Genomic DNA, 17,500 nt, shown 5'->3' on the forward strand with positions numbered 1-17,500 from the left:
AATAAACAAGAGGCGCTCTTTGTTGTAATCGAATGCTACCTGCGGTTTTGTTTTGGTGTCACTGTCTAATGAGCAACGTTGTCCATATTGATCCTGTGTTTTGTTGATGACAAAGAACTGTGTGGGGGCTTTAACGAAGTGAAATGTGTGTCACTGCAACAGGACAGATGAGCAACTCTTCATCACACACAACTTTCTGTCAAAGCTGCACTTCCTTCTTTGCATGATCTGCTGGAGGGCACAGAGGGAAGCAGGTGAAATGAGCTGGCCTGTGTTTCACAATGTATTCCATTTGATTTTTCTAATCAGCACTTTTAAAGCTTTTCCTATATGATATTGAGGTCTACTCCCACAAGGTCAGCTTAGTGAGTGTCTAACTACTGCCTGTTGGTCAAATTTGTCAGCCATAACTGAAGAATTACAGCTGTCAGCTGAAAATGCACAAAGTGCCACACACAATCAGTTGTTGCTCACAGCACAGACCATACCGATAGAGACAGTGAGAAGTGCCTCTCTGGGAATCCAGTGGGATTATATTGCTGCTTCGGCCCTGGTGTGTTGGAACAGACGCTGGCACCACAGGGCTGATCTGAACTTTACTCTTGGATCAAAGTTCAAATACTGAAAAAGATTCTACACTGTACCCTGCTGTATATAAGCTGTCGGACTGTTGGCTGACCCTGCTCCTCTCCTCAGAAGCTCAGCAGAAGACTTCTCACCACCAGTTATTCCCCAACACCTCACAGACAGGAAAACGTCCACAATAATCAGAGGAGACACAGGAACCATCAAGTGCTGATTGGCTGTGATCACATTTGAACAAAAGTCGCAACAGGTGCACTGACCCGCAAGTGTCGAAAATGTGAAAAGAAACATTTTGGGACACAATGTGAGACTCAGATAACAGACTTCATTAAAGATGTACTGCACACAAATCAAGAAAGTATATCATTTAAAATAGGAACAAGGGCACATTTTACACCTGTGCATCACTTTAACACACCGGGTCAGAGAATGTAGCAGATCATCTATTTGTCTGCAAACAAAGAGCAGAAATCTAAAATGCACGACATGAGAGCTGGACACTCCAGCTGTGGCTCATTGTGCACTGCATTTGTCCATGTGTCAGGTAGGATTCATTTCATTCAGATTATATGCAGACAGATACTGTATGTACAAAACGACAACTCAGTGAACACATGCTCACACACACACAAACATTTGAGGCACACAAAACAAAGAAAACTCATGTGTCTGAGGCAGAGTCACGTCTGACTGAAGAAATGAAACCAGGAGGAAGTTCAGATTGCAATGTTCAGTTCAGTTTGACATCACCAAATGTTGACGAGAGGAAACCACATCCAGCCAAGTACAGTGTGCTGTGTCTCTGGATGCTTCTTCAGTCCACTTTGACCACACTGTAGATCTTGGTAACAAACCAGAAACAGGCAAAGAAGCCAATTGCACCTGAGGACAGAGAAAACACAGCTTGAAGTCGAGCTACATTAAACATGATTCTTGACCCACAGCACTAAATCAGCATCATGGATACAACATAGGACGATCCCTCACACTGTGGACAAAGTCTCAGCAGCCATTTTGTTTCATTCAGTAAAAATAGATGAACAGCCTCACTACAGTGACCAAATAGTAGGAGTCAGTGTAGCACTCTCACCCTTCTTTTTATATACCTACCAGTGAATAAGAAAAAGATGAGAGCCATGATCATGGTGTATCCAAAATACAGGAAGGTGCTGGCCAGTCCAGTGATTTGCAGCTTTGAGAAGAAGTAATGAATGGCATAGATCAGGAAATAGACAGCAGTAAACCCGCTGGTCAGGAAGGAACGCCACTGCCAGTGGTAGTCCTGTAAAAAAGAGGAATACAGCTGGAGTTTAAATGTACGAGAACAAATCAAGTTTTGTTCATTTAGGCCCCTAACTGGAATGTTTAAAAGAGCGAGAGGCCAGAGTGAGAGTCATGAATGAGTGTTGAATCGATCACAGTACCAGAAATCTAAACAAACTCAAAATCGTATCCAAGCAAATCCTTGTGTCTCTAAACTATACAATAAGTCTGTGGACAGAGTTGAACATGTCCTCTTCTATAACCTCAGATAAACTACAGCAGCAAACAGCAAGTGGGTCAAACCACAAGTCCAAATAATCGCCAGATCATATTGATCATTTGATTATTTGGATTTCATCAGCTGCAATGCTTTATATCAAGCTGAGTTACAGAGCTATTTTTCAAAAAGTTGTGAACTTGGATCTGAAGATTGTGTCGATTGCTTAACAGACCTCTGAAATAGCCGACATGCAATGTATGAAAAAAATAAATCAATTAAAATGTGATCTCTGTTCATGGTTATTGTCTTTTACTGAGACTATTCCTAAAGTTGGACAAAGTGCAGCATAGTGGTGCATCATCTCTTGACAAGGCGGTTCTGTGCGAGTTTCCTCTGAGTCCTCCAGATTTGCTTTACAGTGTGAATGTGAGGACGAGTGGTTGCTTGTCTGTGTGTCTGTGGTGTCACTAATGAATGGATAGAATAACACTGTCATGAAACTTCTTTGCTACAGAAATGTCAGCATTAATATCACGTCTGACACATAAAGCGGACGGTGAGGATTTGACAGGTACTGCAGGGGTCGTGCAGTTTACCTCAGCACACAGGTGGAAGTAGCAGAGCAGGATGGTGGCCTCAGAGCAGGTGATGACCAGGATGATGAAGACAAGGAAAAGGAAGCCAAACATGTAGTACATCTGATGGGACCTGTAGGACAGGAAGAGACATGTAAATGGTAAATGGTTTTGTATTTATATAGCGCTTTTCTAGTCTTGATGACTACTCAAAGCTCTTTACAGTACAGTTTTACATTCACACACACATTCATACAGTGAATCTATTAGCAGCACTTTGTTGTTCTATGAGGGGCAATTCAGGGTTCAGCATCTTGCCCAAGGACACTTCGGCATGCAGATGGGGAAGACTGGGGATTGAACAGCCGACCTTCAGGTTGGAGGACGACCGCTCTACGCCTCAGCCACAGCCGCCCTACATGTCATGGATACTGAGTCCTTCAGTTGACTAACGTAAATACAACACATAAAATAGACAACATTGCAATCCACACTATGGTATTTGTAGTATACGTTAAGTTCATTTAACAAACTGACATGTTGTTAACCTCTAGTTTTGCCCAATGAGAAGATTTGGTGTTATATACTGCAGCCATTTGTCATTCTGTAACTTCCCATGAAATAGAAACATACCATATCAATAATATATTATATCGATTATTCCCTATTTTATCTAAATTAGTTTCTAAATGGAGGACAAATACAGAAGACCTAGACTGGCTGCTGTTAATACTCAGCAGAAACTGTATGATTTACCCTGACTTTCTATAAATAGTTACAGGTAAACCTTTGTCTTTTTTCTCACCAGATTGAGTTTAGGATGAAGAAGAGTTGAATAAAAATGCATCCAAAAGGCAGAATTCCTCCCATGATGATACCAGGGAGAGGCTTTGTGTAGAAGGACTGCTCTGGGATTTGACGAGGAATCTGATTTGTCCGAACTGGATGCTCAATACCCTTAAACAACCACAGCAGAGAGAGAGAGAGAGAGAGAGAGAGAGAGAGAGAGAGAGAGAGAGAGAGAGAGAGAGAGAGAGAGAGAGAGAGAGAGAGAGAGAGAGTCAGATGTTAAGCAATGTGCAGCCTGGAAAGACATGCTTTAGCATCTCTACATTCTTGCTGCTTTACTTAAAATAGTTCTAAGTATAAAATCATCATGACAGCACAGCACGTGACAACACAGACAAAACTTGACTGAGCGAGTCAGTGTTAGTATTCAAGTACTGCGGTGGTAATGGACTGATTTTAGCATTTGGTTCCTTTGTAACTTGAGCAGTTCACTGATGACAACGTGACAGCACACTGAAATGTATACAACCAATGACAGAATATCTTAAGCATGAATGGATGGACAGTATGTGTGTTTATATTTACTTACTGCTTTCTTGAAGCCAAAGTATGCACCTATGAACGTGAGGGGCACGGAAATACAGAACCATAGAGCCAATATGGCTACCAGGGTCCCAAAGGGCATGGCTGCTGAAGACCCTTCTCCCCACAGAATCAAGTTCATCACAAAGAAATCAGCAAACACCACCCTGAACAGAGAAAGGTACAGTTGGATCAAGTGGATGTGTCTGAAGCCCTGTTCACATCTGTTATGAACATCTGTCTCAGGTGATCCGATCACTGGTGGACAGCTATGTGTACAGATGCACTCAGGCCACATTGACAGGTGGTCTGGGACATGTGATCATATTGTTTTAGTAGTGTGAACACAAAGGTGTCCCGGGACCGCCTGCTCCCCTGACAATGTTTCAGAACTGTGCTTTATAACGTTTCAGTGTTTCACATACACTGATTTATTGGCGTGACCACAATATAAATGTTTTTCTACTTTGTTTTATTTAACTGTTTGAAATGAGTAAAATCTTATTCCAATGTATAACTCAACCCTCTCTCTCTCTCTCACACCTGTGATAGTCAAACTGGCTAAAAACAACATCATTACATCTTTGTGAACATATCGATCACAGTGGTCACTGGAGATTAGTAGGTATAGCAAGTATGAACTGATGTACTTTGAGCTGTCCACTTGTGATCAGATCGCCATAGACAGATGAAACTAGTACAATAGTGTCCATTGTTGTGTTGATTATTATTTGAGAAAGCTGCCACTGTCTTACCCGGGACAGAGGAAGGCCGTCAGCAAAACATTGGTCTTCCACTTCTCACCTCCAAACGCTGGAGAACGAGCAAAGAACAGGAAGAAAGGAATTATATGAAAGTATGATATATACATCTACATGTGTAAAAGTCCACAGCCTGTGTTAATGATGAGTTTAAGTACAAATGTGATCAGCAAATGTTATTACTTTTTCTGTTGTTGCAAATGTAAATAATAAAATAATAAACTCAACATATTTCTTTAGTTGAAGGAAAAGAGCATTCCATCATGTTACACCTGACCTTTTTAAATAACTTGTCCTGTTAAAGGCAGAGGATGTTGCACCTTGTTAAGCCCTAATATAGGCTTTTCAAATCAATTTGATTAATTGATTGATTGGTAGCGCAATGTTTTTAAAAACCTCCTGTTTTCTTGACTTACATTTGTAGAGGCGGGCTGCCACATATCCAGCAGGAGTTCCAAGAAGAACCCAGAGAACAACAGCACACGTCATCAGAGCTCCACGGTTTGCCGGAGAGAGGAACCCGAGACAGGCAAAGACTGTAGAGGGAGGAGTTTGTCCTTACTACATGTTATACACTTCAGATTAGGATGAGTATGGCAGTTATAGAGCCCCACTCATACTGGTGACAATATACACACTTAAGTTTTAAAAATCCTATCATGAAATATTAACTGTAGAAACACACCATTTGTTTTCCATCCGGTTTTTGTATTTTCTACGTTATGCTTTGTAAGGTTTTATTCTTGGGTTTTCTGTATTGTTGAGTTTTGTGAAAGCTTTACATGTTCTACACTTATGAGCCACCATACATTTTCAACAAGGATCCATGAATAAACCTGCCAGTGATCTCTGGTTTGTAAATAAGCTCAAACACATTATTCACATTCCTCTGCTGACATGACGGAACAGCAGACATATACTGAGATATCCGAGATAATGTTGCCTGATAATTTGTATTGATTTGATATTGATATTATGAGAATTTGATAATATGGTTAAAATGGGGATGTTTACATCCTCCTCTCATCTGACACCATATCATGTGCCCTGCTGGACTTCCAACACGCCAGCATTTTCATTAAAGCAACAAAGGTATCAGGCACCGTCATCGTTCAGTGGTACTACTCTGGCATCTGTGACCTTCTGTTAAACAATGATAGTGCCATGTGAAGACATACAAAGGGTGACAAAGGTCATAATGAAGATCTGGGTGCCAGAGCCAAGGAAAACCGACAGCAGCATGCCCTTCCTGGGAGGTCGGAAAACATCTCCATGTACCAACTTCCATCCAAACTCCTCCTGTGCATCCTCCTGGAGAACAGGACAGAGGAGAATACGGGATGAGAATGACACAGCTTGACCCCCAATGTCCACTAGAGGCAGCGGTGCCATGTAGCCACAGAGCTAGGTTACAGCTCAGTTTCATGTGATAGAAAAGATGGTTTACAGCAATGATGAGCTAATTTTACTTGAACTATGAACAGCTCAACCTCAGCTCCACATGGACAGGTACTCACCACAGAGTCCATCTGATTGTATCTGGCAATATCTTTATGCAGAGTCCTCAGCATGATCATTGCTACCATTCCAGACAGGAACAATACAATCACCAACGAGTTCATGATGCTGGAGGGAAGAGACAGCAATTCAATAAGATCATTTCTTGCACATAAACTAATGCTGTATCAGTATCAACAAGTCAGCTGAGAGACACCAGGGTTGATCATTGGTTGAAATTAATCAATGTGTGTGTTTCTATTTGAGTCTCACCTGAACCACTGGATGTTGGTGTGAGGCATTGACTCCAGGATGTAGTCCCATCTCGATGCCCAGCGAATATTCTTGTCTTCCTACACAAACACACAGACTACAATCAAAACAGCCTAACGCATCTGCTGAATTTTGTTTTTACAGAGCATTAACAGTGACATTGCAGGATCAAATCTAGTCTTCCTACTTTGATTTAAAGGGATTTGAAGTGTTAGAGTCCACAAAACACTTCTGGAGTCTCAGGGGTAAACTTTGTTAGAGTAGAATCCAATACAATTGAAGTCAATAGTGAGTCCTCCTTCTGTCCGCTGATATCTTCTGACGAGGTGCATTCAGGGAAATGTTAATGTCCACTATGAATGTCTGGGCTTCCGGACAGTTGGACGACACCACATGAGCAGTATGGAGGCATGTTATGTTTTTTCTGTTGTTTTATTACGTCTGAAGATAGGTCACTATCTTATAGGTCAGCTACACTGTTTACCCCTGAAACTCCAAAAGTGTTTTGTGGACTCAAACACTTCACCCACCCCCCCATCGGCATAGGGGTGAGTAGATAGTGGGGGAATTTTCATTTCTGGGTGAACCAGCCCTTTAATGACTTAGGACTCTTCTTTGTTTGGGGTGAGGTGGTGTGAACTGGTATTTCCAACGGCTGCACTGAGGTTAGGTTGTTACCTGTGCTCATCTAATATCATCATAAGTCTCCATGCTACAGTAAAGGCTGTGGCAATGCCAATCCAGCAAAACTCTATCTAGGTGTCTCACAGCTGCATCCATCAGCTGCCTACCTCAGGGCAACAAAAGTTTTTTATTCAATTTATTTGGTAAAATAACACAAACCTCTATTTTATGTTTGTTGTTTTATGTATGATCCCACAGATAAAAAAAGTTTTACTCTCATTACAGCATTCATGCCAGTGAGATAGAATAAAATAGGTCTAGCTAATGGGGGTAAACTGGTGTCAGTCACCACGACAAGGAACCGCGCAATACCATCATCACCTTCATCTTTAAAAAATAATCTTTTTTTCCCCCTAAACTGCTTAATGGTGGTCCTTGTTCTTATTCAGTATATCTTGTAGCAAATTAAAAGTAAAACATAAATCGCTTTATTTGCGATCAGCCGCACCTTCATATCATATCGCCCACTCCTACTAGCCCAATACAACACAGGTAGAGGCTGTGTGGCTGAGATGACTTTGTATTAGAGAGATGATAGAATTGCACTAACCACAAAGTTGACAGAGTAGGTGTATGGGATCTTAAACATTCCTGTGTATTTGTTTTTCAGGAACTTTGGCCCTCCAGAACAATCAGGACTGTCATCATTAGGGTTTTCATAACTGCAAAAAGAGAGGGAGACAAAGAAAAAAGGTGTCAGATAAGTAAGCCATGGATTTCATTGGCATATCGAGATCTGATCCCATTGCAGGCAGAGCTTATTTAATAGGGATGCCATTTAATAAACGCTTTTCTACTAGTCTGTGAAACAGATGATTTTCACACAAGGTAACAGCTCCAAAAAGGAACTAAGCAAAAAACCCAGCATCTACAGCTCTACTAGAAAACTCAATATTAGCTAAAACTGTCATTCATTACCTTTTGGGTTCAATCTTGGCAGCAACCAACCGGGCTCCGAGTTGTTCATGCTCAACGACATGGTAATGGATGGTGATGTCCACATGGTTAAAGATGTAAAATGCATCCCTTTCTTTAAAGTTAGTCTGGAAAACAAAACCGAGACACAAAAGTTCTAAAAAAGTTGTACACCAAAATATAACAATAATTATAAAATCATGCTTACACACACACCTTAATGCAATGTTCCCTTTATAAATCACAATCCACCTGCAAATGTGCATACGTGGATCTGCTTGATATTCCGCTCTCTACAGGCCCCGACATTCAATCATAAAAGGTCAACGCAAAACAACTTATTATATTAAATGACCCTGCTGACCAATGAAGCGCAATGTTTCTGGCAAAAAAATTGAGGTGATAGTTTATGATGAAGTGGATCTATATTGCAGCTTCAATTCACCACCTCACGTCTGCATCAACTCCTTCCAGTCTGTCTTTGTATGCATGGCTCAGAGTTAGCGTACAGGTGCGCACATTCTCCCCTCAAGTTTGTTTATATAAATCCAAACTTGCATGAGAAGTGGTGCACACATCCTTCAGAATCTGTTTTGTGCAACGATTATAAATGAGGCCCCTGGTTTAAATATCTGTTCTGAAAGATCCGAGTGCAGTGCATCTGTTCACACCTGGTACTAAAGTGGGTCCTGAATGTGTCTCCTGTGGCCGCTTGTGATCACATCTCACTTTCCTGCTCTATATGTTAATATTTACACTGTTTAAAAAAAATGAAGGGAACACTTAAATCACACATCAGATCTTGATCAACGAATTATTCAAGTTGAATAACTTTACTGATGTACATTGTATAATTTGTTGAGAACAAAAAAGGAAAGAACTGAAATCACATGCTGATCCAACTTGCATGAATTTCGGACAAATAAAATAGAATGCCTGTCGGGTTTGTTATAGCTAATTTTCTTTTGGGCTCGGTCGGTTTGGACAGAAAATTGCGGCCAGAGCTGCACTCTAGTTTCACATACAGTGATGTATTTGTGGTCCCATTATTAACACTATAGCCAACACAAAATGATCATCTATTCTTTTCTATTTAGATGAATAAAATCTTAGTTCAAAGTAGAGCTCTGCTCAGGGAATGATTTGCTTAGCCCGTCATGACTCCTCTCCCTCACTCACTACCTCATATTCACAACTGACCAATCTGTATAGTAAGGCAAACACTGTAATTTGATCTTTGCGAATAGAAATAATGTGTTTATATAAATATAGAGCAGGGGGGTGAGATCTAATCAGTGGTCACTAGAGACACATTCAGGACTCATTCTCATACCCAAAGTGAACTGATGAACTCAAAGCTGTCCATTTGTGATTGGATCACCAATGACAGATGTTACCAATTGTTAACAAGGCCTATGTGTAGGATAAGAACCTGTCTGACTTTGGGGACTGAAACTAGTGCTAGTAACTACGAAGACACTATAAATATTCTTTTGTTTTTGAAACTACACATCACTTATTGTGCATAGACAAAGACATTACTACACACTTTATACATTTTTATGTTACGGAAGGTTTTGTTTATGTTCGAGTTTAGCCCACTTACATTGACCACGCAGGCATCTTTGGAATGACCTGCTTCTGTGACATAGCAGCCAATAGGGAAACCAGGATTACAGAACTTCTGTCCATCTTCAACATCATAGCACCAGGTGACTGGCATGTTATCCACAATCCTATACACACACACACACACACACACACACACACACACACACACACACACACACACACACACACACACACACACACACACACACACACACACACACACACACACACACACACACACACACACACACACACACACACACACACACACACACACCAAAAGCATATGATGATCACTAATGGAACCATTAGCTGTATGCTTCAGAGAGTATTCAGAATCAGACCCCATAACATTTAACACGCTTTATTGGGTTGAAAGCTGACATCAGATGTCTGGTCAGATTTAGTCTTGTTGACTTGTTCTTTGATCGCATAGTATTGATTTCTTTTTTAATATTTGGAATCAGTAGAATGATATCTCAATCTTCTTAAGTATTCAGTTGTATTCTGGTTCGTATTAATGTTTTTTTTTTTGGTGAGTGTATTCTTGTGTTCTGGTGTGGCATGCACGCGTTTTCATTTCCTTCACTTTCTGATGTGTGTATGTCAGTGAATCATACATACCAGTGATGCTGGTAGTTGAGTAACATGCCCTTCTTGAGGAAGTCCAGTTTGGCTTTGTCTGATGGGTTTGTTGTATCGTAGGTTTTGGTGCACACCTTCTGACACACTGCAGGTTTCTTAAACTCAAACTGACACAAAGGACATACCAATAGTATGTGAGTGTAAAACAGTGGGCTTTAGTTTGTTTACCATCACTGATAATAACAATGCACTTTAAGTTTTTACAACAATACATTAAAATTTGATTTGACATAAAAAGTAAGCTGAAGCAACCACATCAAATCAAAAACCTTTCTTTGCACATAAAAACTAAAAACAGTAGAATACTCTCTATTTATAGTGAAAATAGATTCCTGCGGGACACCAGAAGCCTAAGAGGACGAGGCATCTCCAAGCATTTCAAAGAAGGATCTATTCAGATATAGGATGAACCAATCAAGAGCTAAATCTGGGTGGGAAGTAGAGAGGGTCGTCAACTAATTAGAACTTCAGTGATTGGATCCCTAGCTCTTCCAGACTGTGAAGTGTCCGTGGGCAAGACACTGCACCCAAATTGCCACTGACAGTGTATGAATGATGTAATAAAAAAAAAAGCACTGCGTATAGAATTGCCGTATGAATGTGTGTATGTGACTTAACTGTAAAGCGCTTGTGGTCGACTGAAAAAGAGCTACATAAATACAGTCCATTTACATCCCTGAAACATAATTCTTCAAATGACTGATCAAGATATTACAGCCCTCTATGAGGTGAGGTCAAGAGGAATTAAACAGAGTACAGTCCTGTATCAGATGCAAACAGTAAGTGATTGGTGACATTTAGGGAAGTTACAGTGTTATGAAACCATATGGACATTTTTTCTAAATTTGGATTGTTTACAAAAGAAACCTGTTGAGTGGTGAAAATTTTTTTACAACTTGAGAGAGATCAAAAATGATCTAAAACTGAAGGATATAAGGAGGGCCTCTTTGCAAGGGGGTAAATAGTGGCATGTATTAAACAGGAGGGGAAAAACAAGTCCCAATAAAGCAATTAATGGCTAAAATATCTAGGTTGACAGTCTGAAATACTGCTTTTAAAAACCAAGTGGGAATACTGTAATAATGTCTGATAAAAGGTTTCATGATTCCTGAATAAAACCAGAAGCAAGTTCAGGAGGTCTGTAGATCAAAACATAAAACGAGCATTTTATTTATTAAAATAAAACTGTTAATTTGTATCGAAGGTGGCGAATAGTGGAATAAATCATTTCTGTAAATCACTGCATGGCCACCACCTCGAACTTTCATTTATGGGTCTTGTTCAAGACACTGCAATGTGTAAAAAAAACAATACTGTTGGTCATAACAAAATCCTACAAATGAAATGACTTCTTACAGAGAGTAAAGAGATACGAGCTGATTCATGTGCAGGGCTTGAAGAGGTTTTATGCTGTTTGATCGAGGAATGACATTAAAGTGACAGCATCCAAAGGTTTTGGAAAGAGGAGATGTTCTCCTTACAGCATACCCAAATTGATATTATTTTTTATGGAACTGCAAATTTCCCTCAATATAAGTGTTCTTTTTTTCCTTCATCAAAATATTAGGATTTTTTTGTATTTAAAATTAGTATTTTCTATTGCTTAATTAAATAGCTACCCCACAAGTCTGTTTTGTGCATGCAAATATAGCCACTAAAATATCATAATTGATTCCACCTCAATCCTTGTACCTTGTATGGCGAGGGTTCGATTCTCTCTCCAAAAAGAACCTGGCCCAAATTCTCTGATGGACGTTTCACTGTTTTCATTGAGCAGAAGTCAAACCTGCACAACAAGGAAGAGACTGTTCAGATAACCTTTAACTGCACCATACCTTTAATACCCACTACCCACTACACTCAGTTGCTTACTATCTGGGCCTGGGTTGTCTCTCCTCTTTATATTAACTAAAGCAGATGGAAACATACAATTTAACATGAAAAATGTACATAAAATGTTGTATAAAACAAAAACTACTACTACTACTATGTTTTTTTTTTTTTTTTTTTAAACAGAAGAACAACTCATTCACTTCCAATTATTTACATAATTAAGATCATCATAACCAGAACTTATTATATCTGAATAAGGGATAAACCTTTAACACTTGTTTTACATATTTCAATTAAAAAATGTCCTCACACTAAGATAATAATCCTATTAATCTACTTTTGATTGATAGAAATGACTAATGATGATAGTGATGACGGGGTGCTGCAATGCTTCCCTCCAGCTTTAAAATACAACAATAACAATAGGGTAAAGTAAAGCAGGTTATGCCACCTGAAGGAATAAGACATAAATTTGTGGAATGAAAGTACAGTGCAACTTACGCAGTATATTCATAAGGCAGGACAGACTCCACTGAATCCAGCCTGTTCACAAACAGTTCAATGGTGGACTAGAAGAAAAGAGAGCAGATACAAACAATATTAGAAGGACAGAAGGGGCCTGTTCTACAAAGCAAGTTCAACATACTCAGGGTATATTTTCATTCCTAAGTTTCACTGAACATAACCTTGTCCTGTTACCTGTACAACGCAGCGGGTTATCGACCGACCCAGACTCCATCACACCATCCATCCATAGTCACAAGTGGTCAGTTCTAAGTACAGATCTGAACACACCCGACAACTGACTGTATATTGTTTAAAAAGCTGTGTTGAGATTTTGCAGTGTGATTCATGTTTGGATAAAGCAGCTATATTATACACTGACTTTGCAGCACAATTAAGTTTTAGCAATTATTATTATTATTGTTATTAGGCATTGCATTATGTTGATTGTCAAGCTGATTTACTTCATATTGTGGGCCTTTAGTTTACTCCCAGTCTAACATCTCCAGGCTCTTGTCAGCGGTTTGTCTTTCAAAGTGTGGTTGCTGCTAGAAGCAGGAAAGATGAGCATTATATATCATGTTCTCAGTGTGTGTTTTTTTGTCAGTCTGAATGGTTCCAACTGAAGTTTTTTAAAGGTCTTTGTGCTCAAAGGTCACTAAATGTGGCAAACCACTCAAATTTGGAGGATGTGAAGGGAAATGACAAGATGTAATATATCACACTTCCCAATATTTAGATTGGGTCACGTAGCCATTACAAATATGAAAATAAAACACGATAGGTGACAGCATATGAGACAGGATGATGGCTCTCACAGCTTCTTGTAAAGTAACATCATTCAGTCAGTATCAGTGGGACCCGTGGGTTATCACGCTCTCTTTAGACATAATCAGGTATTCAGGTCTCACTTTTAACCGTGATAAATCACCATGGCAACCTATGCTGTAGGGCTAACCTGCTGAAGAGCAGGGTTAGGGATCAGATCAAAACCTGTTAACAGCCCAGCTACTGACAGATTAGATCACTGGAAAAGTGAGTCATCATTCTACAGGATCCTGACAGGGACTTCAGACTTTAGATACAGTGATGACCCCTTCCACCTTGCTGCTTGTGTAGAGCTGCTACTTGTTTTCCAGATACTGGTTGTTGGCTGGAAGGTGGAGCTGGGATGGTTGTCTGCTCTTCAAGGCAAAGTCCTGCGCCCTCTCCTCAACCTTCCTCCTTTGTTTGGTTTTGTTGCCAACACACCTCACATTATGTTTTCACACATTTCTAAAAAGACTGTTTGCTCTCGTACTTACAGACGTCAGGATTTAGTTAATTTGAGTTAAACAAATAAATTGTGATTTAAACAGCAGTGCGTGTGTGGCCTCCCTTTTTGATGCCAGCCTTGAGCAAGGTGGTAATAAAAGTGACTTTTATAAGAACAAATGATCCACACTGCTAAATACATCCCATGATTATAAAGGCAGCATCTCTTTGAGACAGACCACATCAGACATGGACCTCTGATTGAGCAACAGAAACACTAACAATAATTTGAATGGTTCTATCTACTAACATGTTTAGAACAGTTTGTTCACCATCAGACAAGAACCAAAAAGTAGTGACTCTACACTACAGATACTTAAATAGTCCCTGAACTTATTTACAGCATCTCCTCAGCTTTACTTTTTATATCCAGTGTTGATCTTCAGCTTCTTCTTCTACTACTACAGTTATGTGATCCCATTCTTTACATAGAATGAGCTGCATGTTACCTGCAGGCATTACTGTTTCACCTCACATCATATTCATTACTTCATTCATGGCTCTGATGATGTGGCTTATAATTTACAATAACTCCTGTTACTCATGAACTAGAAGCTGGGATCAGTGAAACTACAGTGAACAGAACCAGATGATAACCAGCTGTGTTTATATAGTGAACAGAACCAGATGATAACCAGCTGTTTATATAGTGAACAGAACCAGATGATAACCAGCTGTTTATATAGTGAACAGAACCAGATGAAAACCAGCTGTTTATATAGTGAACAGAACCAGATGATAACCAGCTGTGTTTATATAGTGAACAGAACCAGATGAAAACCAGCTGTGTTTATATAGTGAACAGAACCAGATGATAACCAGCTGTTTATATAGTGAACAGAACCAGATGATAACCAGCTGTGTTTATATAGTGAACAGAACCAGATGAAAACCAGCTGTTTATATAGTGAACAGAACCAGATGATAACCAGCTGTTTATATAGTGAACAGAACCAGATGATAACCAGCTGTGTTTATATAGTGAACAGAACCAGATGAAAACCAGCTGTTTATATAGTGAACAGAACCAGATGAAAACCAGCTGTGTTTATATAGTGAACAGAACCAGATGATAACCAGCTGTTTATATAGTTAACAGAACCAGATGATAACCAGCTGTTTATATAGTGAACAGAACCAGATGATAACCAGCTGTGTTTTACAGGTTATCCAAGATTAACTTCGACTTTTTAACTAAAGAACCAGGAGTCCTTCACAACCTGCTCATACCTGTTCAGCATCCGGACTAAACAGACTAGCATTGTAACCTGGGTCGTTAGCCTAATGTATATTTTGGCTAACTTTAGCTAGCAGCTCACATCGGTTTTTTAAACTACAACTCATCCCAATGCCCCCTGTCTGCTTGTTGACCGGCTGCTGTCCACAGGAAGCAGGCAGTAACTTGGTGGCAGACATGGTGGAGGTCCAGGTGACCTGTGACATGTTTACCTTGCAGTCTGGAACTTGGTCTTTCCCCGGCTCACAGAAGCTGACGGGCGACAGACCCGGCAGGTAGAAGCCTGCCGCTCGAGCCAGCAGCGCGGCTCCAAGCAGCCACAGCACCATGTTCACTCCGGAGGGTCCTAAGTGAAGATTCACACGGCTACCTGGCTCCTCTTAACGGTCCTGTCTGCATCCACAGCAGCCTGACATCCAACATCCGGGTGTGATGCAGGCCGACACGTCACAGCCGGAAGTCCTGCCGCATGAAGAGAAGCATTGTGGGATTACACAACGACAGGAATCCCGAATTATTATTATTATTATTATTATTATTATTATTATTATTATTATTATTATTATTATTGTTGTTGTTGTTGTTGTTGTTGTTGTTAAATCATGATCATGAGCAGAAAATAAGAATTTAATGACGAAGGACAGGCTTAAAAGGACCGAAGCTGCCAAAATATGATGTATATATGTATAAACTACTCAATAAATAATCTGATGTGCCATTAAATGCACAAAAATACTATTTATTTAGACATTCATTTATCTATTAATGCTAAATATATATTTCTGTTTTGCTTCCATATCTATTCGCCTATCAATTCACATTCCCATTTATCTTAATTTCTTATTAATTCATTAATTTCTATTTATTGTTTTCCTTTACGACTTTCGACCAGTTTATATATATATATATTTGTGTGTGTGTGTGTGTGTGTGTGTGTGTGTGTATTAGGAAAATAAACTGGTTTATTTTAATTTCCGCTTCATTATGCAAATCATAGACTGTGCAAATGTAGGGACTGCCATGTCCATGTGTTATGGAGCTAACTTGTTGCATGTTGGTTGATGGCCAGAGAACAAACTCAAAACATGAAAACATCCAGCTATTGTCCACATGGTGGTGTTCTGCAACTTCTCTGTCAAACCTTTACTAAAGTGTCAGTAAAACATTTTTCACAGCAGACATTTTGCATTATCATATTAGGTGAAACAGAGTTGTTGAATAAACGCAGGTTTTATTCCTATCAAGTGTCTCAGTAATCTATGACATTTTGTGACTAATATAACGTTACTGAAATAAAGGCATTTATTGGATCAGTAAACTTCGCAGCCATTTAGAAATATATATTACAAGTTAAATAAAGAGTTTTGGTTCTGAAACTAATTTAATTTTAATTGTGATCAATACTTAATTAATCTGACTGAAAATGAAACAGAATGTTAAAACTCATCATCAGGCTACTTTTTTTTCAACAGTGGCATGCACTGAAAGGCACATTATGAACAGCCATAAACAGTTAGTTACAGGAAACAGGAGTCAAACTGTAAACTGGTCATTATGTTCAGGAAATAGCACCTTAATGTGTGCACTATCCACAGTGTGTGTTCCATTTTATGAGGAATCAATCCAAACATCACAGAACTGATCTTTACTAATAGAATGATGAGATTATGAAAATACTGAGTTTGATTTTAGCCAAATGGTCAAACCCCAATACCCAGAGATGGTCTCATCTGAGGATTTGAAAGTGTCCATTAGGTTACTGTTTCTGAAGATGGTGTATGTGGGGCAAAGATGAGAGGTACTGAGTGGAGGTCAAACCTTTGGGATGTATCTGCAGGGAACTGCTGAAAAAGACTAGAGATAAAACCAATCAGTCTAACCCAACATTCCTGCTATAATTCCTCTTCCATTGAGTTTGTTAAGTCTGTCTTCATTGTACACATGGGTTAAAATACTAGACCTTATAAATAACCTTGATAATGAGATTGTTTAGCTTCGACTTGGAGACTAAAGTTCAGGACAAACAGCCTATATAGCCAAAAGCCATGTAACAAACTGGAAGGACACACTTAAACAGGCTAGAAGCCATCAAGTTGCCTCATGGGAAATATGTAAATCTTTAATTTTGTACATTCATTTTTTTATGTGCCCATCAATGTGCCCCAAACTTTATGGAAGTGTAATATTGAACTACTGGTTTGCAACTTGAATG

At 39.4% G+C, this 17,500-nt stretch overlaps 1 protein-coding gene across 2 annotated transcripts; it reads right to left on the reverse strand.

The window, feature by feature from the left end:
* Positions 1 to 890: 890 nt before the first annotated feature.
* On the reverse strand, positions 891 to 15,745 carry tm9sf2 (transmembrane 9 superfamily member 2). 2 transcript variants are annotated; one of them, XM_034609456.1, is made up of 17 exons: positions 15,501 to 15,745; positions 12,735 to 12,802; positions 12,093 to 12,186; positions 10,380 to 10,507; positions 9,751 to 9,880; positions 8,148 to 8,272; positions 7,780 to 7,891; positions 6,546 to 6,625; positions 6,293 to 6,401; positions 5,954 to 6,086; positions 5,192 to 5,311; positions 4,770 to 4,827; positions 4,022 to 4,181; positions 3,449 to 3,600; positions 2,665 to 2,776; positions 1,696 to 1,867; positions 891 to 1,467 (listed from the first exon to the last, which is right to left on the reverse strand). In XM_034609456.1, the coding sequence occupies exons 1-17, from the start codon at positions 15,615 to 15,617 to the stop codon at positions 1,400 to 1,402; spliced, it is 1,938 nt and encodes a 645-aa protein (XP_034465347.1). In that variant the 5' UTR covers positions 15,618 to 15,745; the 3' UTR covers positions 891 to 1,399. The 2 variants fall into 2 exon arrangements, with proteins under 2 accessions (XP_034465347.1, XP_034465348.1); XM_034609457.1 differs by lacking the exons at positions 12,735 to 12,802; positions 15,501 to 15,745 and having other exon boundaries at positions 12,079 to 12,186.
* Between the last annotated feature and the right edge of the window lie 1,755 nt (positions 15,746 to 17,500).

Source organism: Hippoglossus hippoglossus, chromosome 15 (genome assembly GCF_009819705.1).
Source record: "Hippoglossus hippoglossus isolate fHipHip1 chromosome 15, fHipHip1.pri, whole genome shotgun sequence".
NCBI lineage: Eukaryota > Metazoa > Chordata > Actinopteri > Pleuronectiformes > Pleuronectidae > Hippoglossus > Hippoglossus hippoglossus.